Below are 26,725 nucleotides of genomic sequence, written 5' to 3'. Positions count from 1 at the left end.
CTTTGTTTAACACCATCATTGCGTCAATGCTGCGTACACGAGGCAACCGTCTGATCGGTCGACTTCACTTCCTGTCAAGATTCTCCTTGCGCACGACGACCTTCCATGACCTAGGATTAGACAGCAAGACACCTGGCGTCCCTCCTGCTCATGGTCCTGTGATGACAATGTGTTCCTCGGCCAGGTGACAATAGCGCTGGCCAGATCAATCGCAATCACCTCTACAGAATGCCAGTCCACTCGAAAGAAGACCCTTTGATGGTCCTCTATAATCACTACCTCTCTCTCTTTCGAACTCAGATCAAACGGACGCCGAGATCCGCCAGGCTTGCCGCAACCGCAGCTCTCCTCATTTCTATCCTCTCAAGCAGTTATGGCGGCTATAGATGGTGGCAGGAAAGGACCAAAGAGAAGGCTCGAGGGCAAAGACTCGTCAGGAAAAACAGCGGACTGAGAGGGAAAGGCGGCGAGCGCATTATATACGTGCCCAAAGGCAATACTACCTCGAAAGTCATCATACATCCTACTCGTCCTACAACGTTCGACGCACATAGACGGTTATTCCTGACGCCTCCTCGGATCACAAGGATTGCAAGTGGTGCATCGACCCCAGCGTATGGCCATGGTCCACCCCCTCAGACAAAACCCGGCCTCAACTTGGCCTTCCTACACCAGTTTCTCAGTCTGCTAAACATTATGATACCACGATTCCGCAGTAAAGAGACAGCACTGCTGTTGAGCCACGGGGTATTTTTGATTCTGCGGACCTACTTGTCCCTAGTCGTTGCTAGACTGGACGGCGCTATTGTTCGAGACTTGGTCGCGGGCCAAGGCAAATCCTTTATGCTGGGGATTTTGCGGTGGTTGTCGGTTGGTACATTGGCCTCTTATACCAACTCCATGATCAAATTCCTGCAGTCAAAGATATCAATTGCCTTCCGAACCAGACTTACACGATACATACACGACTTATACCTGAACTCCAACCTCACATACTATAAACTCACGAACTTGGACGGCGGCGTTGGTCAAGGAGCTGATCAGTTCATAACGCAAGACTTGACCTTGTTTTGTACGTCGGCAGCATCATTATATTCGTCTTTAGGAAAACCGTTGGTTGATATCTTTGTCTTCAACTATCAACTTTACCGATCTCTAGGTCCTCTAGCGCTGACCGGACTTCTGGCCAATTATTTCGCGACCGCTACCCTACTACGCAGACTTTCGCCTCCGTTCGGGAAATTGAAAGCCGTTGAAGGGAAGAAAGAGGGCGACTTTCGTGGCCTCCATGCCCGTCTCATAGCCAATGCCGAAGAAATCGCATTCTATGGCGGCGCAGACGTGGAGAAGGTCTACCTGAATAAATCCTTCAGAGAACTGCGCAGCTGGATGGAAGGGATCTACAATGTCAAAGTCCGCTATAACATGCTCGAGGACTTTATCCTAAAGTACTCGTGGTCAGCCTTTGGATACATCATCACCTCGATCCCCGTCTACTTGCCGGCATGGGCAGGACTGACTTCTCTACTGGACACGTCCGGGTCCTCTGGCGCCGAGGTATCGGAATTTTCACGAGAGAGATCTCACATGAAGGACTTCATCACAAACAAGAGACTCATGCTTTCGCTTGCCGATGCCGGCGGAAGAATGATGTACAGCATCAAGGATCTCTCGGAGCTCGCTGGCTACACATCACGAGTATATCAACTCATCTCCACCCTTCACCGGGTACATGCGAACGCCTATGGTCAAGGTACTCGGCGTTATTCCAGTAGAGCCGAGTTGTTCTCTCTGGCTGATGTACAGGGAACGCTACATGCTGGCTTTGATGGCGTCCGTCTTGAAGATGTTCCTATTGTTGCCCCATCCCTTTATCCCTACGGAGGAGAAGAACTCATCGAGTCTCTTTCATTCGTGGTACACAGTGGCGAGCATCTTCTGATCTCTGGAAGCAACGGTGTAGGCAAGTCCGCCATCGCAAGGATCGTCGCTGGCCTCTGGCCTGTCTTCAGGGGGCTTGTCTCGCGACCACGTAACAATGGTCAAGACGGGATAATGTTCATCCCTCAGCGGCCATACCTCAGCGTGGGCACATTGCGTGATCAAGTGATTTATCCTCATACCGAGATCGATATGCGTGAGAATGAACGTCGCGACAGTGAACTAGAGAGAGTTCTCGAGGACGTCAAACTTGGCCACCTTCTCGCACGCGAAGGAGGTTGGGATACACGGAAAGAATGGAAAGACGTCCTCTCGGGTGGAGAGAAACAGCGCATGGCGTTTGCGCGGCTCCTATATCATGAACCGAGATATGCATTTCTGGATGAAGGGACAAGTGCGGTTTCCTCGGATGTCGAAGGGCTACTGTATGAGCGGTGTAAAGACCGGGGCATCACCGTGATCACACTCTCTACCCGTGCCAGCCTACGGAAATATCACACTTCCAATCTCATACTCGGCTTGGGCGACGAAGGGTATGATTGGGAACTGGTCAAGATTGGCACCGAAGCTGAAAAATTCAGCATGGATAAAGAGATCAAGGAGCTACGAGAGAAATTAGCCAAGGTCCCTGAGTGGGAGGAGCGCAAAACCGCCATCGACGAGGAACTTCATCATGTGCAAGTGGTAGATGAAGCAGGATCCATGGAGCTTGAGAAGCCTACTTATTTGGCTGGAGAGTCAGACCAAACTTGAAGAGTGATAGCTCTCAGGAAATGCTTGGAACCCGTTTGTAGACAGTGTCCAGAAAATGCTAGAACTTGAGTGGTCTCGCGATAAGGCTACACATGTGCAACAATATCCTGCGCCTGATCGGCACCCATGGATGGATATGAAGCAATACAAAAATCCTTGCTCAAAGTATAGCGACATATTGGGGGTCCACAATTTTCAACCGCAACAAGCTCAGAATTGCTCGTTGATTGGTCACTTCCTCATCAACAACAACCCCGGTATTCTACGAAGTATGCACACTCACGAATCAGTGGAAGTCGTCGCAAGAGCTAGGTCAAACCCGGTTAATGAAGACATGATCCAGGAAGATAGCGCCAGCCTGAACTGGTACTGCTCTCGAAATGGCCAGTAAGATCCCCTAGAGAGAATCAGTTTTGGAGCAAACTTAAGTCGACATCTGCATCAAGTTGCAGAAAATCAGATAACATTCTCAAGGTCCATGGAGATATTCTGTTCCAAGTGGACACACAATGAGTATATCAGGAGAACAACTTGCGGATGTCGCTGCGTCGAATTTGAGGGCTTGTAAAAGTACAAATAGCCCGCCCTCGAACAATACTTTGTCGACCGTTCCACCATCACCACCACCACACTACGAAAACACTACGAAAACACTACGAAAACACCGCAAGCAGACCACAAGATTTCAGGTCTAACATGGAGCACCAAGATATTTCTCCCGCCATTCTCTACTGGGGTACTCCGGTAGTTCTCATCTCCAGCAATAATCCAGACGGAACCACCAACATCGGTCCCATGTCCTCGGCGTTCTGGCTCGGTCATGGTGGCGTCCTCGGCCTCGACGCATCGTCCCAAACGACCCAAAACATCTTGCGCACTAAACAGTGCGTCCTGAATCTCGCCTCCGACAACATGGCCGACGCGATCAACGCGCTTGCGGGGACTACAGGCACCGACCCTGTTCCCGAGGGCAAACGACCTCGTGGATACCGCTTCGTCAAGGACAAGTTCGGCATCGCGGGCTTGACGCCGCGCCCGTCCAAGAACGTCGCGTGTCCGGGGATCAAAGAGTGTCCCGTCATCATGGAAGCCGAGCTGGTCACCTCCCACAAGATGTTCGGAGGTAGACCCGCCGAGGGTCTCATCCTCCTGGTCGAGGTCAGGATCCTCCGGGTCAGCATCCACGAGAACCTGAGGATGGAAGGTCATCGCAATCGGGTCGACGCTGACAAGTGGAAGCCCATGATCATGATGTTTTGCGACCTGTACGGCTTGAAGCAAGGAAAAATCGAGCATTCGAACCTGGCCGACATTGAAGAGGAAATGTATCGTCCTTTGTCCGACCTTTCGGGAAAAGTCAAGGACGTTCATGGCGATGACGAAGACGACGTGGTGAAGGATGACGCCGCCGAACATGTTATTGGACTGGTCGCTTCTAACAATCAGTAAAGCAGTCAGTCTCCTCACGTATATATCAGGTGAGAGTTGGACAATTCAAGAAGGGCAAGTCGGAGAAGAATGATAGGTTGAGATAAAGAGAAAGACCGATGGTGTAGAAGGTGTTTGTCATTCGTTTGATCAGCTAGTCTTGTGAGATTTGAATCACTACCATACAATTGTTTTGTCAGACTTTCAATAAACACCAGGTTTACCAGCAATGGCAATTGTGCGTTATACTTGTCAATTTCCCCGTCAAAGTGTCTTGAAGATGTTTACGGCGTCAGGTATAATCAATCTCAAGCCATTCAAAGTGGAGACCCTTGAACTGTTGGAAGCATTCGATGTTTTTCACACAAGAGCTACTTACTCTCTCCTACAGAGTACTTGCCAAAAGATTAAACAATAAATTAATCTACAGAGTCGGTAGAAATGTGATGTTTCAAGGTTGATCAAAAAATCCGGTTAACTCGGTATAACCAAAACACCTTTGTCTTCGGTACTTCGGCAATCGTTCCTTGGGGAATTCAACAGTTCACAGTCACCAGCCGAACGATACGAAGAAGTGTTTGTGTATATTTATTTGCAACGCGAGTCAAAGTGATCTCTCGTAAGTTACATTTCTTACAAGGCTACACCGACACATCATGGGTAATTATTCAGACTACCAAGGTCCCGTGGCAGAATGGGAGGACTTTATCAAATCGACAGGCGAAGTGCCGGCACCACCACTACACCTCCCTATCTTGGAGATGCGGTCACTGACCAACGCCGGTCGAACGGTGGCGGCACAAGAACAAGTCAAGGCGTTAGGTAGGTGGGATCTCTAGTTTCAGTCCAGTGTCCACTCCTTATGATTCGAGCGAGCCAAGTCATGCTGATTGATACGCTGCTCTTTAGGTCTGAAAGAAAAAGTGGCATGGCAAGACTACTCGATTCTCACCAGGGATTCTCAAAATATAACCGCCAGAGTGTATAAACCGAAAGTGCTCGCAACAAATGCCAGTTCGAGTGCAACTTCAGGTACAGGTCTACCGATATACTTGTACTTCCACGGTGGTGGACACCTCCTGGGGAATGTCGACTCGGAAGATGGTACTTGCTCACGTTTGGTGGGCGATTCTTCTTTCCCCCTGGTCGTCGTCAATGTCAACTATCGACACACTCCAGAGTTCCCCTGGCCCACTCAATTCAACGACGCGTGGGATTCTTTGGTATGGTTGTCGACTCACGCGACCGACTTCGGTGGTGACCCTTCGAAGGTGGTGGTCGGCGGTGTGTCTGCCGGTGGAGGTCTTGCGGCGTCGATTGCCGTACATCATCATCGACAACGACTCCTGCAGTCAGGCCAAGCGGCGGCACCAGCGGTGACGATCCTGGGTCAAGTACTGGCCAGTCCTTGGTTGTTGCACCCTTCAGCAAACCCTTTGGCGAGAGAGGCCCTCAGTAGTTTCAACCAAAACCAAAACGCTCCCGTGTTGCCATGGTCCATCTTGAAAGTTTTTGCCGACCTTCTCGGACCCGAAGCCGTGTCGGACCCAAGCTTCAACGTCGCATTGACCGACGACACCGTCATCCAAGGTTTACCAAAGACGAGTTGTCTTGTTGCCGGGCAGGATCTGTTGAGAGACGAGGGACTTTATTATGCAGAAAAATTAAAGAAGAACGAGTAAGTCTCGTCAAACGCCCCTCGCTTTAGTCAATGGAACGTATTGTGATGATGATGCTGATAAATCTTTGACGCACTCAGAGTACTAACAAAGACTTATGTGTTCCCCGGTTTGCCTCATGGATTCAGGAGATTTCAAAATCTATGGTCCACAAACAAATGGGACAAGGTGATTGTTGATTCGATCCAGTGGTGTCTGTCGAACGACTCCCAGTCGATCTTGGAGGTTGTGAGTAAGGAACAAACATGACTCAATCCGGCCGTTGCGGCAGGCCGATGATTTTGGAAAACCTCAGATAAATAGGAGCATATTTTTTGGACACAGGTTGTGAGTGGTTGTACATTGTATGTACAAGAGAAATATTACATTTGTACACGTCACTGCTGAAAGAGATAGCTTTTTGTCCGCAGGGAGAAAGATTGGTAGAGGTAGAGGTAGACAGCGTACTTGAATGCCACTTGCCCTAGTACCTTTCATGATTGTTCGAAGACGACATGTATCCTCTACCTCCTTTTGAGGTCGCCAACCACCCGTCCGACTCGCTGAGTTCCACGTCGTCCCTCCTTCCCGGTACTTGTGATACATTAACATCATAGGATGCAGATTTGGACATATAGATGCGATCGTTAGGGTTCGCACTGAGCGGTTGTTGCGGCTGATATTGCGGAGGTGGTGGTTGAGGAGGACCTTGCCGTGGACCGCCACCGCCGTGAGAAGTACTTGACTGACGGAGGTAAGAGCCTGCGTGGTCCTTTGTCGTGCCGAATCGCGACGGCCAGCATCTCTGGAGGAACAAACGGGCAGCGGGCATGCATGCGCAAACGATACTGATGTACAATTCGAGAGAACTCCAAATGGAGATGGAATAAAGATGGTCTAGATAGTGGAAAAGGGTTAGTTGGTGTTGATGTAATATGCCAAAGAGGAATAGGAAAAAAAGAGCTCACATGTTACGTTGGAATCTTTTGCAAATTTGATGAGTGATTGAAGTCTTATGATGCTGACGACAGTGATCCTGGAGAGTGACAGAGACACGGTATCAGTATGGAGAGGCTCTGTATAGACATGGATCTAGACATGGGACGGGAAAAAAAAGACTCACAATGATCCAACTCCAAACATGCTCAACACTTGAAGTTTTTGTTGCCGAGAGATTTGAAGTCTGAGGATGACCGGCACCGGCAGGGCGAGGATGGCCACGTCGAGAGCGATGTTGATCGCCGCAGCCGCCCAACCTCCGGCGTTGATGTTGATGCATGTTCCAGCGGAGGGGTCCCGCCACTGTTCCCAGAAGAACGACACCGGTGTGCACTCGAAGCCGAGCACAAACATGTACGAGACGAAGTAGGAGAAACATAGACCCATGACGAGGTATGCGGCCTTTTGGAAATACGGCTGCGAAAAGACCTTGAGGTAGAAGGCCAAGACGGCCAACTTGGTGACGACACTGATGAAGATGTACAAGAACTCGCCAATGAAAAAGTCCTGTCGAAAAACAAAGTCAGTCACTCAGTCACAATACTGGTCCGAATGCTATTTCCGAGTTCGAGGTACAATACCTTCAAGACAATGTCGATGTTGTCGGGTTCAACGTTCCATATGTCCTTTCCAAGACCTTTGTTCGCAGCTACACACATTACAAGTCAGAGAGCTTTTCCACTTGACTGAAGGGATAAGGGAGTGGGAAGGATATGTACCCTGCAAATTGAGCGCCGTGAATACGACAACCGTAAGCTGAAGAGATACACACGTTAGTATGATCAATAACTTCGAGGGCGGATTGGAAGCATGTGTCGTTCGACGAGTACGTACAGTCGCAACCAGCATGATGCCGTCGTCGATACGGAATCCCGGAGTCAATGGCGGCCGAACGTAGAGCCGAATCAGATAGAACAAAACTGCCAAAGCAAGGAATATCGACGTGACAATGATGTAGGTCTGTGATAGGTCGGTCGGTGTGACACCGCATGCTGTCTGGGTCGCATTAAAGGCACCTGAGAAAGCGATTTTGGTCAGAAAAAGATTCGAGGTGACCCTCCTCATTGTCCGGTCCGGTCTTGGGATTTCCAACTTACTCAGAGCCTCGATAACTGTACAGTTGGCTGTGCTGCACTGTTCAATTTGACCAAGGATAGGCGCATCGGCACAAAGACATGCGACGTCGGTCAACGAACATGTCGAGGACGGGAGTATAGACTGGGCACAGGCGGCCTGTAGATTGCTCATATCATTAGGTTGGTGAATCTCAACGTCGTTCGGGGGTTGTAGTGCGTACCGCGCATTTGGGCAGCGCAGCCAACAGTTGTTCCGTTGCTGACTGTCCGGCAGCCATGGTTGCAAAGGTTGAAAATATGGTCAGGAGAAGAAGAAGAAGAGGCGGCGGAGGCGGTGGTTTGTACAGTACAGTAGAATCGAAAAGGTAGTGTACAGTAGGTATGTGTAGGTCAAATCCACGATGGACCAACAAGTTCCTCTCCCACGTCTGTCATCTGTCAATCGTCGTGGGCGAGCAAGCATGTATGTAGTGTAGTAGTGACTACGGAGTATTCTTCAGCTGTTCCATTCGAGGCGAGAGGCGAGAGGCGATCAAGGATCAGATTCCCCCCTCCAATACCACGTCCCATCGATCCATCGTTCCTAGTTGTACCTGGTTCTGCTGTGGAGAAGTGGATATTATTTCATGACTGGGATTCCAGTTGAAGCTCATTCTGGCACCGGCTAAACCAACTCAACGGTTTATGGGGCCGCTGTGGACATAAACCTACCTGAAGCGTCGACGGGGTAGGGTTGGGCGTCATCCTTGGCCACCGTCGCTTGAATCCGGTTGTAGCTGAGAATGGAATTCCAGGACTATCACATGTAACTGTACAGACAGAGGGAAAGAATCTATCCGAGAGCCAGGTGGAAAACACGTTGCTTTGTCGTGCAAATTTCTTCAGCGGAAACCGAGGCACCTCGGGTGGATTAGGTTGGCAGAGGTAAGGCTAGCAAGCATTATTTTCAAAGCGTGTAACAGTACAGTACGTCTGCTCGCAGATGGCCTTTTGACTCTGTGGAGGAATTGTGAGTAGAAGGAGAACTGAAGGAAAAGTTCGCGGGTGGCGGGTCGGAGCTCCACCAGAGGTTGGAAGGAGGTTTGCTCTCCTGTGAGCCTTGTCGATCAAGAGTAGCGCATATGCCCCTGCATCGGACCAGAACATTTTGAGCAAATGCTCCCGTCAGTTCCTGCGTCTCGGTCACGAATCCAAGAAGCCCATCTGCCGAACCAGGGTACCGTTCTGGCCGAACCACACGCTTATCGAAACAATCTTACCTAAGGCGACCTCTTTACGAGTCTTTAGGCGGAGCAATTCAAGATAACCGGGGCAGCTTAGAAAATGGGGGTCTCAGTAAATTTATTTGTGAGAGGGTTTCAATTTCTCCTCTGACTCTACTGGTATCACTTGTTGTGTGGACAGAGACCATTAATGTGACAAAAGGCAGAAGGCAGAAAGAAGGTGGCCTGCCGGAGAGGCGAAAATGTTCGGAAGGCTCTCTTCGTGTGCTTTACATACAATCTTCTCGCAGCAGCTGATGTGTCAATGTCAGCGTACATGATGACTTGTCACGTCAGGTTGGTGTATTCGTGGGCAGAGAAAATTCTTCTGTCCTCCTATGAAACTCCTTCCATCTCCACTGACGTCTCTACCAACTCCACCTTCATTGCTACGCCGGAAACGTCAGTGAAGTTCTTCGGCATGGCTCTCTCCCTGTGAAGAAGCGTAAGAAAAAGCATAGGGTGTCTACTGCACGGAGCATACTGTAGAATGCCATCCTTGACATTTTACTCTGTAGGAACTCATCTGGTAGCGCGACAGGGTACTGCCCTCTACGACCAGAGTCCAACTATTTTCGTATCCACACTGGTACTCTAGAAAGGACGAGGTTAGAGGAAGACCCGGGAACGAAAATTAAGGCTACCCACATCTGGTCGGCGCATTTACTCGACACGGTCTTCTCTCCTGTCCCGGCAGAGTTGGGAGTTTCTACATGATGCCCCTTCTGAATTTTACTGTACAGTACTTCGACAGCGATGCCTTTCACATGTACCTGTGAAACGACTTGCTCCATGAGAGTGAGTTCCCCGCCTTGGAAATCATGGAAAGGCCCGTCCCCAAGACATCGACCAGGCTGCTACACTTTTACTCTACTTGAAGATCATCGAGACGATCGCACCGAAAACGATCAATGCAGCAATGCTGCTGGTAGTCTACCAATCTATCAAGGTCTTTCCTTGCTTCACCATCCTCACTGTCTCACTTAGGCCTTCCGAGGGGCAAGAAGGAACCAACAATTTCACTGTTCACATAATCTCCATGATGCGAGATGAAACACCAGACTGCGGGCCCGTCCACATGCGTGAAGGACGGTATTTACTCAGGTCTCTGAGTTGTCCGTAGCACGGGACAACTTCCCCTAAGCAGCTTTTACCACATTTGCGAGCACATGCTGAGATCTGCGCATTTGTGGTGCTAGTGCGAATAGCTTGGGTAAGTACCAATTCCGCTCTCTCACCCATAGGTTGCCTGGTATCTTGAGAGCATGTGCTCCTCGACGGTGAATTCCTCCCCCTTGGACCCATCCAGCGGCTTGATCACACAGTCTGGAGCGCCATCATAAAAGAACGGTACACTGTACCTATCCGTACCGCTCGTATTTATCTGGACAGCAAATCAGTGTGTGGACTTCTTCTCAGCACAAAGGAGTCAATTTCGACATCTGAATCTCCGGTAGGGTAAACCTACAACTCGGTGTATGTTAGACTTGTATTGCCCACCGGTCCAAGTCTCCAGCATGTCACCAATATTCACCACGTATGCATGTGCCTGAGGTGGCACGTCGACGAATTGATTTGTGTGGTGGTTCAATACTTGGAGACCGGAATGCCCGTCCTGAAGCAGAAGCGTGATGGCACCGAAATCTGTGTGTGCTCCAGCGCCAACTAGATTTGGATCATCCGTCTGCGGATGCGGTGGATAGTGCAACAATCTGACGTTGGCAATGGGGTCTTTGCAGTATTCCGCGAAGACCGTTGTGTCAAAACCTCTCAACCCTCTGGCCAATATGTGCATCAGCTGGACAGACAAGGTCGACAGTGCTTGCTGATATTCGAGAAGAGGCTTCTTGAACTGGGCTTCAGGGATCTGACTCGTCTCAGGCCATATATTTGCTTGCTGAAATGGTCGATATGGGGGCTTATTGTCAGGAATCTCTCGCCCTATCATGAATCCCTGACTTTCTCAGATCTACCAGATTTGATCGATGAAAATGGAAAAGCTCACCTCCTTGAGATCAGGCTTCTTACCTGGTTCGAGGATTTGAGAACCAATTATTTCGTATCCTCTCCCAGGCACGCCGGCTAATTTACGTTTGTCCTCGTCGGGCAGTGCAAAGACTGCCTTTGCAGCTGCGAAGATATCAGCCTGCAAGGAATCAGGTATGCCATGACCAGTGATTTGAAAGAAGCCACTAGTGGCACACGCAGCGCGAATTTGCTCGATCACTTGGTCTGCCTCCATGGAATGGTTATCATCCAAATAGGGGGATATGTCCACTGTAGGGATTGTGAAGTTAGCTGAAGTTGCCTCGTTAGTGATCGCCATGGTAAGAAGGCTATGGAAGAAGAAATGCAGATAGCCTGTGAGAAGATTTCATCGTCTGGATATTCGCACAGCTTTTTGAACACGTTCTGGATTTCGTGATCGGTGGTTGACTTTTGTTATCTCAACTTCAACGATTCTGCACTTCGGAGGTCTCCGAAACCCCCGTAGAAGATACGGAGAAGTAAGTCGACTTCTTGGATTATCACGTGCCGGCACAGCACAAATTACGATCGTACTTTCTCACTTTACCATCTTTGTTGATATTCCGCCTTTCGCACTAGAACATCATAAACCCCGATCCATCAACCGTTGCTGCGAAAACTCGGCCCTCTCACGAGACTTTGAATGCGACATGCCATAAGGCGGAATGCATATTGATCTGGCGGGCTGAGATGCCGGTCCAGCGACCCCGAGAAACATGTACGGAATGTTCCATGCGACGCCAGAAATGCGACCGCCAGCTTCCTTGCTCGAGGTGTATCAAAAGAGGCATCGCCGACCAGTGCACGCGTGAGTGGCCGACTCAGTACAATCCCTCCATTCATCGGGTCTACAAAAGATCGCGTCCGCTCCAGGGTGAAGGAGCAAGATCCAAGTCAGCTTCTAGTCCCACTTCCCCTCAAGCTCCCACTCCAACTGCAGGGTCGAGGCGACCACTGCAATTGAACGAATTCGCGGCCCATGATACGCGATGGGCAGATGAGCCACGCTTACAGTACTCTTTCACGCCAACTAAAGCTCTCATCTCGGAACTCCGGACGCAGGATTCGGACACCCAGCTTGACCACCCATGGATTGACTCGACAGGAACAGGCTTCAACTCTACCGAAGATGTTCACTCGGAATTCCTACAGATGTTACTACCCAAAGTTGGTCACATCTGGGATCTCGTCAACTACCATGAACTCTGCCTCTTGTGGTATCATGGCTGCTACTTTGGCCCGCTCTTCCGATGGGAATTAGAAAACGTGTTAGCTGGCCAGGATGAAAAGGAAACATTGATCGTCAACGGCCTGGATCTCCAGTGGCTTGGCCTCCTCTTTTCCATTCTTGCTGGCAGTGTAACGTGTGCTCCAGAACGTAGACTGTCTCAGTGGGGATTTCAGAAAGATGAAGGGTCGAGGTTGTCTATGCAGTGGTACAAGGCCAGTATCTCCTGCCTGAATCAGGCGAACTACACTTCCAACCACAACATATATGCGGTCCATACCATCGCTACATTGACTATGTCTGCTCATCCTCTGGGACAGTCTGCAGAGCTGTCTGTTCTCCTCGGTGGCGCTCTGAAGATTGCACAAAGCTTAGGACTCGACAAATTAGACTACGACGCATCGCTTGACGAGACCACGAATGCATCAACGGAAGAACAACGCCATAGACTGATCAAAAGGGAGATCGGCCGTAGATTATGGTCCCAGCTTTGCGTCCAGGACTGGATGTCTCTGCCATTCAACGAGAGCTATCATATCCAGCCGAGTCACTTCACGACGACCAAACCTTCCAACCGAAACCACCTGAACATGGATCCAATCCCGCCCGACTTCCCTACTTACATCAGTTACGGTAATTACTTGTTTGAAATAGCAAAGCTTATGGTTAAACATCACGAGGACATCCTTCGTGCAACGACGCAATTCACTACCTACGAGCACGTTATAGAATATGATTCAAGGATGCGAACTCTCGCCACGAAAGGAATGCCATCCTACTTTCATGTTGTGCAGCCGATTGATCCAGCGTGGCCAGAATGGATTCCAGCAGCCAGGGGAAGTCTGACCATATGCTTCGCACACAAGATAATCATGATCCACAGAGCATACATCAAGCAGAGTTTCGTCAACCCGACTTACTCCATGACACGTCTAACGTGCTTAGCTGCGGCCAAGACAATTTTGAATGAGGCAAAACAAACCAAGGATCTGGATGGACCGATCATTTGGGTGGACAAAGCTTTCTGCATCGTCGCGGCGATCATACTCTGCTTGGATCTCTTCCATCGTCCCAAGTCTGATCCGGTTTTTGACACACACAAAGAACTGGTCACAGAATGCATCGAATCCCTACGCAAGTTTGGTGACAGTGTTATTGCTATTCGCGGGGCGAGTTTGCTTGCCGCCCTACTGATGGAGAGCGACAGGGTCACATGTATCTGGACATGGCAACCACAGGCTATTAATGTAAGGGAAATTATCACCTCGGTAGGAGCAGAGATGGATGGTGCTAGTCCATTTGATGATGCTCAACCACAACAACTCCCAGAACTATTACCTCCTCAAGCTGGATTCTGCAACCGGTTCATATTTGAGGAGCTTCTGAGCACCAACATCAACGCCTATGCATGAGAGATGGCGTGCTATCTTCGAGACGAAGTGCACCGGGTACGTTCATTTGACATGGTCGGATTCCGACTCGTCATGATGCAAAGCGGGTCATGCCTGCAGGATTCAATTGTTCTAGCTACAAAAGCGACTGGCTCAGTTAATTGCCATCATGGAATGTTAGCCAAACTTTCCAAACACAGATTGTGGCCTAGCAGAGCTGTTTGACCCTTCCAATCCAACATCGTTTCGTCATATAACGAGGTCGTGACTTGGAGCTTCGTTCGCTGCTTCTCAGTCATCATTGGACAGAGCTATGGTCTTGATCGGCAAGCAACTGCCATGTCCTAACAGCCTCCAATGATGAAGATCTGGCTTCAATATTGACAATCCTCGGTCCTTGAAGCCTTGCGATGTATGCACTCCCATGCTGGCTCAGGTCATGTTTCCCTGGTTGATGGTCTCACTTGGTGTCTCTCCGACGATCTGACCGACATTTCCTTTCTCGCCAACGTTTGGTCCAGGTTGACTTGCTGTATAGGAGTCGCTTGCTACAGCTGCTTCACCAGGCACATGGCCCTCCTTATGTGCAGAGGAGTTATCTGCACCGAGACCTTTCGCTATTGTATGATCAAACATATCAGCACCGGTCCTACTTGTAGCTGCACAATGTCCGTCGAGTTCAGGAACATACCAGCAGCATCCTTCTTCATGATTTTCTTGCTTGGCCCTCAGCCGCCAGGTGGCTTTGTCGACATTTTTGAGCACTGTTCCCAGAAGTCACAAGCGAAATCGTCGAAGTCGCGGTAAAAATTACTTGAGCTTTTCCCCCAGAGAGCAATCTTTTCAATCCGATTCTTGGGGATAGGATGATACGGAAACGGTGATACTGCGATTCATCTCATTGATGTCATTGTCTCCAGAAAATGACATCTTTCCCAGGGGCGAACAGTGATCTCACGGCCCACACATATCAATTACTGTAACACTTGTCGGATGTTGTGTCCGTTGACTATCAACTCTTTGTGCACTTCAACGTTTCAATGCGTGTATATCGTGGAAAATGTTGGGCCAGAGATATGATCGACTTCGCCGACGGACAAGACAAAGACAGCCTTGCGGGCTTTGCACGAGGCTACGTGCTTCAATATTCGTGGTTGGTGCAAACGCAAACAAGCCGCATTTCTCACCACGAAATGCTTTTACTCTGAAATTAATGTGCGATCGTTAGAATGCATCATCATTTCGTGCGGCTTCTGGAAAATAACGTGTCGGATCAAGTGGCTGTCAAAGCGCAATCTACTGGCGTGTTCGAGTTGTATACACCCTTATTCAATGAACAAGCCATGGAAAATCGACGCTCAAGCACACCCAAGACTTTCGGGGCGAGATAAGCAACTACGCAAGTTTTGCTTTTGAGCATATCCAGAGATCCCTATCCTCCTAGTTTACGCCCCGAGAGACAGACAACGTTCCTATGGGCAATCCATAGCGGCCTTTGCGGTACCGAAAAGGCAACAGAGACCGCGATAAGCTTGAGCTGGTCTGATTGGCTCGTCCTCATGGGCAGCACATTGCCACTTGCTCCTTCCAACATGGGAATGGGCAATAGTACATCTACTCCAGACTCGACCGATTCACCTGAATACGTGACGGAGCATTCGCATATTTGGATTGTTTACAGCTGTAAAGATGCCTATTGCGACCCCCGCCCTGTCCACAGTTCTCGACGAAGCTGCCAAGGACTTTGTCGCGTCGAACCCGACAAGCAAAGCAACAAACGATACGGCTTCTTGTTCCTTGCCTGGAGGTCTGGATACCCAGATCGCTTGTTACTCGTACTGAGAAGATGTCACAGGCACAACCCGTAATGTGGTCCACATGAAACCTTTCCCCGTGGTCCTGGCAATGGGTGAGGGCTCCTACCTCACGGACGTCGACGGACACAAATACCTTGACCTATGCGCCGAGTACAGTGCCTGTATGTTTGGTCACTCACATCCGGTGATCAAGAGAGCCATCCACGATGCCGTCGAGCAAGGGTTTGCCCTCGGCGGTGTAAACCGGTACGAGGGTAGATTGGCCAAACTTTTCTGCGACCGTTTCAAGACCATGGACAAGGTTCGCTTTTCAAACTCGGGAACAGAGACGAACATGACCGCCCTCGCCCTCATCAAGGCATATACCGGCCGTAGCAAGATCATTGTCTTCGAGTGAGTACCTCGTCTTTGGTGTGGTTGGTTGTATACCTAGCTCGAGTCTCTTCACCTCTTTTTCTCTCATCATATATTTTGTCGAACCCATTACGTCGCTTGCTCCTCCATCCAAGAGGAGAAAAGGGCTGACCACCGACGAACAACTAGAGGCGGATACCACGGCGGCCTAGCAACATTCACATCCCAAAGTTCCATGAACATGAAGTCGAGCGGGAAAAAGACGATGAATGCGCCTCATGACTGGGTTGTGGTCCCGTACAACGACATCCCCGCCCTCGAAGCAGCCGTATCCGAGAACAAGGCCGACCTGGCGTGCATATTTCTTGAGTTGATGCAAGGATCCTCCGGCTGTACACCTGCGGACGTCGACTTTGTCGAGGCGTGCCGGTCCCTCGCCACCGGAGCCGACGCGGTTCTGTTCTTCGACGAAGTCATGACCAGCCGCATGAGCGTCCACGGCTACCAGGACATTCTCAGCGTGTACCCGGACATGACCAGTTTGGGAAAGTATTTTGCCGGAGGAGGGCAGAATTTCGGCGCGTTCGGAGGCAAGGCCGAAATCATGGACATGCTCGAACCCGGGTTTTCTGGTGGCGGTGGTGGAGTGTACCACAGCGGAACGTTCAACAACAACGTCACAACCATGGTGACCGCCACGGCCGTGCTCGAGGAAGTTTGGACAGAAGGTGAGGCGTGCGAATTGTTTGAAAAGGGAGTTTGGCTTCGTGACAAGTTGAATGATTTGGCCACGCGGCGTAAGTCGAGAATGTATGTCACTGGCACCGGGAGTCTGATGGCCGTTCATTTCAGAGAGATTGAGATTGCGATCGACGACGGGTCTAAGCTTCAGGCTCGAGCAGAAGACCTGAAGGAATTGTTCTTCTTCGACATGCTCAAAAGGGGCGTGTTCCTCGCGCGCCGGTTGATGATCAGTCTGATGATCATCACGTCCAGGGAGGAGCTACAGACGTTTTTGAATGCCGTCGACGAATTCCTGTGCGAGCGAGCCGAGTTTGTCGAACTGAAGTGATAGTGCAAGCCACAAAATGATGCGGTGTCACATACGCCTCAAGGTCGAGCGAATACTTTCACGCATCTTCACTCAATCTGGAAGTCATCTTTTGTGCGGTTTCATACACCAAAGTAATTCACGAAAAACATGAAGGCACAATAATAATATCATAATTCGTCCTAACTTGCACAGATCGCCGACGTCTACTTAGAGCTCCATGTTTCTGCAAGTATTTACTAAAGTGTTTGGTCTCACATCTTAAAAGTCAAAAACGCTGCTGCCACACCAACAACAGCAATCCAGTCTCCTTTTTCAGAAACGCACGTACGACAAGAGTCGCTTCCACATGGGTTGCGCAAAGTACCGGTCGAAAAAGGCAATGTCCTCCTCGTTCAACGGCCTCCGGCCATGTTGCAGGTCGGCTTCGGCGGGATTCACAAATTTGGTGCGAAAGACCAACTTGTACCCCAGGAAGCATGCGATCCAGAGCGGGACAGCGAGGAAGGTCTCGAAAAAGACCTCGGCGCTGGGCGGGGCGCCACCGATGGGGAACAAACTCACGTATCCCGTCGCAAAGAGGACGAACAACGAGGAGACGAAAAGGTACACGGCCGTCAGGGGGAACGCCGGCAACTTCCAGGCGTACGGCAACTTCCATGCCGGATCGTTCTGTGCCTTGATGGCCCGGTGCATCTGGATGTTGGTGACGCTGATGCTGAGCCAGGACAAGAAATAGACGGTCGATGAGACGGACGAGAACCAGGTGAAGATGACGCCACCGGTGCTGGAGCAGTTGATGTAGGTGAAAATGGTGGAGAAGATGCCCGTGACCAGGAGCGCCCAGCGAGGACGGCCGCGCTTGTCGATGCGCCCCAGGACTTTGGGGAACATGCCCATCTGAGACATGGCGACCATGGCACGCGACGAGACGTACAAGGATTCGGCGCCGATGGCCACGAGACCCAAAAGGATGACGGCGTTCATGAGGTCCGGTAGGCCCTTGACGCCGGCATTGACCATTGCAATCACAAAAGGAGAACTGGCCACGGTGCCGGTGCCTAGGAGTCGCTCCTCGTTGTACGGCACGAGGATGGTCAGGAAAACCACCGACAACTCGTAGAATGCAAAGATGCGGAAGAACAAGTTCTTGCACGCCCGGGGCATGTCATAGCGCGGTCGCTGCGCTTCTGCGGCCGACAGCGACATGATCTCTTGCCCACCTGTGGCCCAGGCGGCAAGCAGGAACGTCATAGCCACCCCTTTGAAGCCGTTGGGGAACGCAGGTGCCGTCGTGTAGTTGTAGGCGTGGGGTGTACCATCGTCCTTTCCTGCGCCGGCGATCAAGGCAATGCTGGTGATGAGGATGATGATCATGCACATGACTTTGGCAGAGGCCGTGCCAAATTCGAACTCGGCGAACCATCGATTGGGCAATGCGTGGATACCAAACACCAAGGCGAGGTAGACAGTCATTGCCGCGGCGGTGGGAATGGCTTCTGTCCAGTATCTGTGTGAAGAGAGCCGAGGTTGTCAGCGGAACGCAAGGCAAAGGCATAGGATAATTCCTCAAGGAGAAGGAACTCACGTCAAGATGACTCGGACGATTGCACCCTCGGCCGCAACGACAGTAACCCAAGCAAGCCACTCAGTAAAGCCGCAAGCAAAGCCCATGGCAGGATCGACGAATCTGTTAGCATGCTCGATGAAGCCACCAGAGGTAGGCCAGATACACGTCGCTTCGGACAGGAGATTCATCACCGCCAGCGCCATGCTGCAGATCAAGGAGTAGCCGATCAGCATGGCGGCCGCACCACCCTCGTGCAGGGCCTTGCCAGTGCTGATGAACAAGCCACTGCCGATACAGCCGCCGAGTGTGATCATTTGAATATGGCGGGCCTTGAATGTTCGGTGTAGCTCTCCACGATGAGAACTGGTCGGCTCCCCGGAGTAGTCAATGACCTGTCCCGCGGCGACGACATCATCACTCGATGTCTCCTTATCGAAGGCCGTTGACGACTTGTACATAGTCTTATCGTCCATTGCGAAGGGTTCTCAGCATCGATCTCGACCTGAAATAGAGAGGCAAAAAAAAGGCTGGAACCTTTTGCAGCAATACCGCGACCACGACCAGGAAGATAGACGCAGGATTTATATGCAGCAACTATGTCCCAAAGGCTGGCTGGGGTCAAGCACGTTTCTCGGCTCAGACGCACCTCTCTGTACCTCAAACGAATACTCGGTACTCATACATGATAGATAGATACGGGCTCGAAGATAGCTGGCGATATCACGCAACTCCGCCCCATGCTGCGTGGCGATCTCTTCTGCCATGGGACATGCGACAAGAGCAACGGCTCGACCGACGTGCCGCGATAAGGATAAAAATACGGTCGAGAACTCCACAGAAATACCGGCAGGATACAGTATATTCCAAAAGGGCATGCCTGTGACTGGTCCGCTGTGAGCTTCCTTGAGTGCAGTCCAATCAGTACGGCCCGAAAGATAACGAATGCCAGGGTGTTCAACGTACCCCACGAATGCAAGGCTGACTTCGTTAGTGTCAGTTTAGACGAAGAAGCCTAGATAAGAGCCTAGAACACGCCGCGTGGTTGCAGACATGCGTGCAATTGCATAGAGTTCTCTCGCACCTCGAGATTCTGGGAGACAGCTGCTATACCATAAAGTGTTACGCGGACGAATGAACTGGAACGTGGAAGCTGACGCCGGCTAGGTACGCCTTGTGGCTGCTCTGGTAAGGCTGTTCTCACTCAACAAGCCACTAAGAGATATCTTTGAGAAACCAGCACGTGCTGTCTAGGTCGTGCGTATTTGTACGACTGCTTGGACACTCGGCAAAGGATCTTGCTTGTCTCCCTGGCAAGTTATATTGAAAGTTAGCGTCAAAGCAATGCGGATCAACTCCTCAGGTAAGCATGAGCTCGACTTGTCTCTCCTCGGCAATCGTACGCCACTGGCTAGTGATTCGAGTCTTGGTAGGACTGTCCTTGTTCCAGACTTCGAGTGCTATGGCATTCCCGCCCCACAGAGAATGCAGTCCATACGACTTTGCTCTCTCAAACCAAGCCATGAAGCGTGCTTGTAAAGCTGGATCGAAGGCCTCGGATGCGGCGATAAAGGCTGGCCAGAACAGGGCACCCCCAAATCCAGGGGAGCCGGAGCCATTCCGGATGGTGTCGAATGCTTCCAGATGATATAAAACGCTCTCGACATAGGGTTTCAGATGGCGATGGTGCATCAGCCTAACATGCTGGGAAAAGTAAAGGACAAGTGCATCGTGGAAAGCCCGAGTTTGATGTTCCACCGTTTTCGTCGTATCATCTTCACGACTCATGATCGAACAGCGACTGAGTTCTTGTTCTGTCGGCCAATCGAGAATCTCTTCGTCAACCTCATCGCATAGCCTGGCCAAATTGGCAGAATATAGTAGTCCAGGATTCTTCCGCCGGTAATGTGAAACATGTTGAACGACTCGGACTGCTTTCCTCATCAGGACGAGGAGGCTTTGAGGCACGCCATAGACGTACTCGCAGGACGCCATGTCTTTGGGTTCACCCTCTCGCATGTCGAGCCACGAGTCATCCTCGACTTCCATCTCTCCAAGAGCTTCTTGATCACCCTCTAGGCTATCGTTGCTGTTAACTCGTTGCGAAGTTGATGTCTGAATAACGTCTTCTGTGTTAATAGTTGTGCTTGCATGAATGGTGCGGAGGTAGAAGAAGATGCGATGCAGGGCTCGAGCTTTGCCCGAATACTTCATCTTGCTCTTTCGGGCGCTGCGGATGAGTTGCTCGCAGCCTTTCAGATGAACGCCACATGTTCCTGTATCTCCTGAGGCAACCTTGAGAGCCCGTGTCAGCTCGGATACTTTTTGAGAAGTCATCAATACCACGTAATCTTACATCGATTGAAATCATAGACAGCATGGCTGCGAGAAGTTCTTTGTATTTTGGCCGCGACTTGGAATGGAGATCGCACTTTACCGAGTCCCTCAGCAGTGCGATGGCCTTGTAACGGAGCTGCATCGCCTTCCTCAGCCACTTATCAACCTCCAGGATTTGCCCTTCTAGCCTGAGATTGTTGGCGAGACTGTAGGCGCTTATCGATAGGAGGGCATGCAGTAGGCATTTTCGAGTGTTGGATGTTGCTCCCAGAGTTCCAAGCTCTCCACAGCTCTGCAAGGCCCGTGGCAGGTGCAAAGCTCTCCAGGGACTCTTGGGGTTGTCGATGACACAAAACACCCTCACCACCTTCTGCATGTAGTGTTGCATGAGGAAACAATCTTCCGTGGACAGAAAGACCGAGCGTGGTTTGGATCTCAGCAGTTCCGACGACGACAGACTCACGTCATCCTCCTCACCGAGTGTTGTTGTTTCTTTCGGCGGCGACCAATTGAAGTTTTGCTGGAACGAGGTGTTCGTCGAGTACGGGCTGCTGCTGTAGTAAGCTTGAAAACTCGACTCCAAGGTAGGGCTTTGGAAGGCTGTCCCAAAGTCACCCAGTGACCCAACTAGGCTGGGAGAGGTCTCTCGAGAGTGATGATCACGATCTAGTGACCGAGCATGAGGTAGTTGGGAGAAGTTCAGATCGGGCGGATGGTCACGGTCGAGAAGCGAGGAGGAGATAGTCTGAGGACGCTCAAGGTTCACGTCAAGATCAGTAGAGGTCGATGGCGGCTGCTTCTTTGCCAACAAACTCTGCAGCTTCCTTGTTTGCGAGCATGCCGCAAATACTGCAAAAGGGCCATGAGTAATCGTGGTTTCAGTCTCGTCTGTGAGAGGATGTTCCGTATCGATTTGACTCAAGATATCATCGATCTCGGCGGTCCCGAAGATGCATGTCGGTTGTGCTGCACACCATACATGAGTCCCTCATGGAGATTCTCAGGGAAAGATGAGTGCTCTCTTGCCTGTCAGTATTTGACGCCTTGAAGATCCCGTGGTCTTGACGAGAGCTGGGTGGACAGGATGCGAATCAGGCAAGCCCGTCTCCGGGGTCAGCCATTGTAACCTAGCACCGTAACCCTCGCACACAAGACCTTTGCTGGCACACTGTCGGCACGTCGGTCTCTCCTCGGAACACTTCAGCTTCCGCCCGCGACAGGTCCAGCAACCCGTAAACGTCTTCGTTCTCTTCCGAGGGTAATGTCCAGATGTGACCGGCGACGACGTCATAGGGTCAAGTGAGAGGGGACTTGGGTAGGATGCTAGTAGGAATGCACTGGCGATGCCTCCCTCCTGGGTGGAAAACAGCGAGGTTGAGGGTCGGATTTTCAGGAAGTTGGGGGCTCTCATTGCGAAATTGGTGGATGAACAGTGGGGACTTATCAACCACCGTCACTTGTTCAATCACTGGCCACACATTTGTAAGTCAAAGACCGTGTCTACAGCGGACTGACTACTCGCAGGCCGCACGACATACAAACTAGAAGGTGGGACAGCCCTGAAATAATTCGCGTCCAAGGTCAGAGATAACAAAGAGGTGAGTGAAGAGTGGGGCCCCTTGCCATCGTGGATGTTACCGCTGCCAACGACTACAAGTACTCCGTACAAGCACTGTATCTAATCTCTTACAGCGACGAATATACGCCTGGCTATTGGCCTCGCTGCGGCTTTCCTCCTTCGAAAACGACGCCGCTCCCAAGGCTTCCCCAGATTTACCTGCATCGTTATCAGGACTTGTCCGCAGTCCCTGCGCCCCTGAGACTGTCGTCGAAACATGTGCTATTTCCATTTCGCATTCAACTGGCTCGCGGTTAACGACAGTGTTTCCCTCTGGTTCTGATGAGCTTGACGCGTCTGTTGTGTATCGATTCTAATGATAAGCGACTCGAAATGTCAATGTCCAGCAATTACTGTGAGTTGTCAAACAGCTGTGTGCCATCAATCTCGAAGGGCGTGAAATTCATCCGGAGACTATCTGCCTATCACCAACAGCTCTGCGGACTTGTCCCTCCATGCACAGGAATTAGACGCCAGACACAATTGCTCCGAGATATCTGGGACACTAGTCAATTAACGTCGCTAAAGTCCAGACTCCAGTCCATCGGACCTGATATGGCTCCGCACTGATCGGGTAAAGGGCGTGTCGTGAGATGCTATCTTGAATCATCTCGTCTGTATATCAAATATCAAGAAGACATCAAGCAATTACAGGAACCACCTTGAACAATACAAACATTTTGGAATTTAAAAAGCGACACCAGCACCCATCTCACATCTCTCAAGTCCCGTGCAACAGAAGCCATCACAATGGCGAATAGGGGACGCACTCTAGACCCTGAGGTCTTTTGTATTAGGGACTTGAAGGAGAAGGCGTCCAAGAATTTGCCCAAGATGTACAGAGGTGTGTTTTGCTCTTGTTAAACATGGTAACAGCCGACTGAATACAATTAGAATACTTCAATGAAGGTGCCATGGACATGATAACGTAAGTCCAGTCGAAGCTGTATCATGTTTACAGACCGCTCCTGGGTCTTGTAGCATATGATGATGAAGCTGTTCTCACATACGACATGATCGATATAGTCTACGCGACAATGAGGCGGCCTTTGATCGTTATCGAATACGTCCTCGCATCTTGAAGAATGTTTCGCACATTGACACTTCCACAACCATCTGGGGAAGCAAGGTCCTGTTCCCGTTCGGCTTCTCCCCGGCTGCAATGCACAGATTGGCTCACCCTGAAGGCGAAGTGGGAACTTCCAGGGCCTGCGCGGCGTTGAACGTGGCCATGGGCCTTTCCGCATACTCAACCGACTCTCTCGAGGACGTCATCGAGCAAGGGTCAGGGAAGACGAACCCATACGCTATGCAAGTCAGTCTACTCAAAGACAAGAAACTGACTCTCCAACTTCTAAACAGAGCTGAAAGTGAGTAAAAACAACCTCCTGTGTCCGATCATCTGACTCTCTGTCCAAGTTAACGCCACACAATAGAGGCCGGCTACAAGGCCATCCTACTTACCGTCGACGCACCAATGCTTGGTCGTCGTCTCAACGAGTTTCGCAACGGTTTCGGTATGCCCAAGGATATGAGATATCCGAATATTGCTCCAGACATGGACGCTAGCAACCTCGAAGGAGGTGACAACGAACTCGCATATGGTACATTCCCCTCTCCCACTTTAAGACTCTTCCACAATTCAACATGCCCAACACTCTCGGAAAAATTCTCTAATTTCCATCATGCTTACTTCTCCCGTACTCGGAACAGAAAATGGAGTCAATTGGGACGAAGCGATTTCGTACGTCAAGGGTCACACCAATCTTCAGATTTGGGTCAAAGGACGTAAGTTTTTCATTACATTTCTTTTCTTCGTCAGGGCCCTCGGACCTCGATATCATCGATACCTGCCCCGTCCGACTGACTTGCATGTCCTCGATCGCCTACAGTGTACACGGCCGAAGATGTCGCCACGGCAATCTCGTACGGCTTGGACGGCGTGGTCATTTCCAACCACGGTGGTCGCCAACTCGACAGCGTCCCGGCCACTCTGGACGCCCTTCGCGAATGTGCGCCGGTGGCCAAGGGCAAGATCCCCATCGCCATCGACGGGGGTATCCGAAGGGGGACCGACATCTTCAAGGCGATTGCCCTAGGGGCGGATTTCTGTTTTGCTGGGAGGATACCCATTTGGGGCCTGGCTGTGAGTATATACCTAGTGCTATTTCTCAACCCTCGGATGGTCACCCACTCACTCCATTGGGATCACCCACCATGCCGATGCTAATCCTTCGCGATCAATTCAAAAACAGTACAACGGTTCAAAGGGTGTGGAACTAGCCATCAACCTCCTTTACGACGAGTTCAAATTGGCCATGGGACTTGCAGGGTAAGTCATATACAATCTAGTCAAACCTCGAAGCTGCCCGACGATCAAACTGACAAGTGACAACCTCCCCCTTTTTTCTCTGTACAGATGCAAGAGTGTATCGGAAATCAACCGTGGCCACTTGTCAATCCTAGAAACCAACGGAATCCTGTCCAAGTTATAATAGTACGACCGAGTCGACAATCGTAAACCAAGCACATGGAACCATTACGAATGAGAAATGTGGTGTTGCTGGCGAATCCACTGGAAAGAACTCTACTAAAGAAGTTGTTTGAACATGGGTCCGACATCGCGTCTTTTACTTTGGATAGAATACAACTGCCTGTCTAAATAGCCAATGTCTAGCCATAGACACTATCATCGCTCCATTTAGGCACGACCAAACCTTTGGCCTCCATCGTCTTCCATTGCAAACCTTTTAGGATACCATAGATGATCTTCAACACCGGAGTCGAGACACCAAGTTTCTCGGCCTCACGCATGGGTTCTCCAACGATGTTTTCAAACTCGATATAATTGCCCTAGAATAAAACAACCCATTAGTATTACGTCGGCAAAAGAACCTTTGACATTTGACTTGTTGGTGATTCATACCTTTTCGATATCTTGACACATGCTAGGCTTGAAATACGTCTCTTTGGGATCGACTCTGATCATGACCTCGGCAATATCGTCCGGCAACTCAATCCCAGCGGCTTTGGCAGTGCTCTTGATTTCCAGCATGGCAGGTCGGATCAGGTTGTCGATGACGTGTTCGGAAATTCTCATTCTCGTCGTGTCCATTCGCAAGATGGTCGCCACCGAGTTGAACGAGGAGTTGTAAATCAACTTCCTCCATCTCGTAAAGGGCACGTTGTCGTCGTAGATGGCCTCGACCTTGCCACAAGCATTGTAGATCTCGACAAATTTCTGGGCGGCGGCGGTCGAGTCTTGTTCGGTCACGTTGGGCGACTTGTACGGTCCGATTTTGACAATGTCCTTGTCGTCATGTCGGATCTTCCCCCATGCCGTCTCCGTCGCCCCGATCAACGACACACCCGAGAGCACGGTGTTGCCGGGATACTTGGCAATGACTGGCTTCTCGATGTTCAGGCCGTTTTGGACTAGGACGATCACGCTGTGGCCTGGGGTCACGGCGGGCTCAATCACCTCGTCGACGGTCGGGCTGACATCGGCGACGTTCTTCGTGGTGACCACGATGAAGTCGAAAGGTTTCAGTCCCTCCTCAGCCACACTTGGCACTCTGTTGACCACTGGATGCGGAAAAGAATGTCAGCATCGCGGTCGAGACTTGGTTGTGTTGAGTGCTATGCACTGCAGAAGGAACCCACACGTCGTTGGCTTCCAGCCTACGATGCCGTCACCGTGCTCAATCGAGTCGATGGAGAATCCTTGCTTGCTCACAGCCTCGTAGTTTGACCTCAGTACAGCAGTGACCTCTGCCTTGCCTCCAGTCTCCAGGGCATAGGCGCCCATGGTGCCCACGCCACCGCTGCCGACCAGCAAGACATTGGCCTTGGAGGGTTGAGAAATCATTCTGTGTGGAGTTGGACGTATTGATTCAGGTCTGTGTTCCGCAAATTTGAGGATTTTAATTTACCAACAACAAATTCGATGTTGGGTTGAAGCCTGCTCCGTACTCGCACCAATTGATACTCGTCCTGCTGACTATTCAGAGTAAAATTCCTCTGGATGGATCCCCTACAGGCCAAGACACCCCATCAGCGATAAGGCTGCTGCGTGTAAGCGACCCTGCGCCCTACGCCGAAGTATGCAGTGAAGTTAAAGGCGTGGATGTGCTCAAGATGTTTTGAACAAAGAGGTAACCCACGCCGACACTTGCCGACAATCGGAGCGCACGTTATCAGCGAGAGCGGAGAAGAGC

At 50.7% G+C, this 26,725-nt stretch overlaps 10 protein-coding genes across 10 annotated transcripts; 6 read left to right on the top strand and 4 right to left on the bottom strand.

Moving 5' to 3' along the window:
- Positions 1-14: 14 nt before the first annotated feature.
- Positions 15-3,346, top strand: PV06_07652 (uncharacterized protein). Its single transcript, XM_016408913.1, has one exon. It carries the CDS (start codon positions 229-231, stop codon positions 2,692-2,694), a length of 2,466 nt encoding a protein of 821 aa, XP_016260667.1. The 5' UTR covers positions 15-228; the 3' UTR covers positions 2,695-3,346.
- PV06_07651 (uncharacterized protein) lies at positions 3,315-4,318 on the top strand. Its single transcript, XM_016408912.1, has one exon. It carries the CDS (start codon positions 3,391-3,393, stop codon positions 4,141-4,143), a length of 753 nt encoding a protein of 250 aa, XP_016260666.1. The 5' UTR covers positions 3,315-3,390; the 3' UTR covers positions 4,144-4,318.
- A 460-nt stretch (positions 4,319-4,778) lies between these two features.
- Positions 4,779-5,804, top strand: PV06_07650 (uncharacterized protein; the record flags this gene model as incomplete). Its single annotated transcript, XM_016408911.1, has 2 exons — positions 4,779-4,944; positions 5,032-5,804. 2 exons carry the CDS (start codon positions 4,779-4,781, stop codon positions 5,802-5,804), a joined length of 939 nt encoding a protein of 312 aa, XP_016260665.1.
- On the bottom strand, positions 4,908-8,854 carry PV06_07649 (uncharacterized protein). The gene is made up of 8 exons (XM_016408910.1): positions 8,077-8,854; positions 7,877-8,012; positions 7,614-7,795; positions 7,499-7,535; positions 7,361-7,428; positions 6,904-7,286; positions 6,749-6,816; positions 4,908-6,677 (listed from the first exon to the last, which is right to left on the bottom strand). Exons 1-8 carry the CDS (start codon positions 8,131-8,133, stop codon positions 6,265-6,267), a joined length of 1,344 nt encoding a protein of 447 aa, XP_016260664.1. The 5' UTR covers positions 8,134-8,854; the 3' UTR covers positions 4,908-6,264.
- Positions 8,855-10,020: 1,166 nt separating this feature from the next.
- Positions 10,021-11,524, bottom strand: PV06_07648 (uncharacterized protein). The gene is made up of 3 exons (XM_016408909.1): positions 11,123-11,524; positions 10,586-11,071; positions 10,021-10,501 (listed from the first exon to the last, which is right to left on the bottom strand). Exons 1-3 carry the CDS (start codon positions 11,441-11,443, stop codon positions 10,352-10,354), a joined length of 957 nt encoding a protein of 318 aa, XP_016260663.1. The 5' UTR covers positions 11,444-11,524; the 3' UTR covers positions 10,021-10,351.
- A 311-nt stretch (positions 11,525-11,835) lies between these two features.
- On the top strand, positions 11,836-13,785 carry PV06_07647 (uncharacterized protein; the record flags this gene model as incomplete). The annotated part of the gene is made up of 1 exon (XM_016408908.1): positions 11,836-13,785. The coding sequence occupies one exon, from the start codon at positions 11,836-11,838 to the stop codon at positions 13,783-13,785; it is 1,950 nt and encodes a 649-aa protein (XP_016260662.1).
- Positions 13,786-15,453: 1,668 nt separating this feature from the next.
- On the top strand, positions 15,454-17,007 carry PV06_07646 (uncharacterized protein; the record flags this gene model as incomplete). The annotated part of the gene is made up of 3 exons (XM_016408907.1): positions 15,454-15,571; positions 15,620-15,974; positions 16,125-17,007. 3 exons carry the CDS (start codon positions 15,454-15,456, stop codon positions 17,005-17,007), a joined length of 1,356 nt encoding a protein of 451 aa, XP_016260661.1.
- A 294-nt stretch (positions 17,008-17,301) lies between these two features.
- Positions 17,302-19,029, bottom strand: PV06_07645 (uncharacterized protein; the record flags this gene model as incomplete). The annotated part of the gene is made up of 2 exons (XM_016408906.1): positions 17,302-18,496; positions 18,575-19,029. The coding sequence occupies 2 exons, from the start codon at positions 19,027-19,029 to the stop codon at positions 17,302-17,304; spliced, it is 1,650 nt and encodes a 549-aa protein (XP_016260660.1).
- A 3,627-nt stretch (positions 19,030-22,656) lies between these two features.
- Positions 22,657-25,003, top strand: PV06_07644 (uncharacterized protein; the record flags this gene model as incomplete). The annotated part of the gene is made up of 8 exons (XM_016408905.1): positions 22,657-23,352; positions 23,403-23,436; positions 23,535-23,878; positions 23,945-24,112; positions 24,222-24,296; positions 24,401-24,654; positions 24,764-24,840; positions 24,928-25,003. The coding sequence occupies exons 1-8, from the start codon at positions 23,259-23,261 to the stop codon at positions 25,001-25,003; spliced, it is 1,122 nt and encodes a 373-aa protein (XP_016260659.1). The 5' UTR covers positions 22,657-23,258.
- A 178-nt stretch (positions 25,004-25,181) lies between these two features.
- Positions 25,182-26,376, bottom strand: PV06_07643 (uncharacterized protein; the record flags this gene model as incomplete). Its single annotated transcript, XM_016408904.1, has 3 exons — positions 25,182-25,361; positions 25,435-26,093; positions 26,172-26,376. The coding sequence occupies 3 exons, from the start codon at positions 26,374-26,376 to the stop codon at positions 25,182-25,184; spliced, it is 1,044 nt and encodes a 347-aa protein (XP_016260658.1).
- Between the last annotated feature and the right edge of the window lie 349 nt (positions 26,377-26,725).

The sequence above is a fragment of the Exophiala oligosperma genome (assembly GCF_000835515.1).
Source record: "Exophiala oligosperma strain CBS 72588 unplaced genomic scaffold supercont1.7, whole genome shotgun sequence".
NCBI classification, from domain to species: Eukaryota; Fungi; Ascomycota; class Eurotiomycetes; order Chaetothyriales; family Herpotrichiellaceae; genus Exophiala; species Exophiala oligosperma.
The sequence above is the reverse complement of the archived record's forward strand: the minus strand, read 5'-3'. Positions and strand labels throughout refer to the sequence as shown.

What these genes read in the sequence shown, in the direction of transcription:
- PV06_07652 (XM_016408913.1), top strand. Translation starts at nt 229, where the DNA reads ATGCCAGTCCACTCGAAAGAAGACCCTTTGATGGTCCTCTATAATCAC.
- PV06_07651 (XM_016408912.1), top strand. Translation starts at nt 3,391, where the DNA reads ATGGAGCACCAAGATATTTCTCCCGCCATTCTCTACTGGGGTACTCCG.
- PV06_07649 (XM_016408910.1), bottom strand. Translation starts at nt 8,133, where the DNA reads ATGGCTGCCGGACAGTCAGCAACGGAACAACTGTTGGCTGCGCTGCCC. An exon ending in GCATCATGCTGGTTGCGACT is followed by an intron (nt 7,536 to 7,613) that starts GTACGTACTCGT and finishes GTATCTCTTCAG; the next exon opens with CTTACGGTTGTCGTATTCAC. An exon ending in ATGTTTGGAGTTGGATCATT is followed by an intron (nt 6,817 to 6,903) that starts GTGAGTCTTTTT and finishes GTCACTCTCCAG; the next exon opens with GATCACTGTCGTCAGCATCA.
- PV06_07648 (XM_016408909.1), bottom strand. Translation starts at nt 11,443, where the DNA reads ATGGCGATCACTAACGAGGCAACTTCAGCTAACTTCACAATCCCTACA. An exon ending in AGAAGCCTGATCTCAAGGAG is followed by an intron (nt 11,072 to 11,122) that starts GTGAGCTTTTCC and finishes TGAGAAAGTCAG; the next exon opens with GGATTCATGATAGGGCGAGA. An exon ending in AGTCTAACATACACCGAGTT is followed by an intron (nt 10,502 to 10,585) that starts GTAGGTTTACCC and finishes TTTGCTGTCCAG; the next exon opens with ATAAATACGAGCGGTACGGA.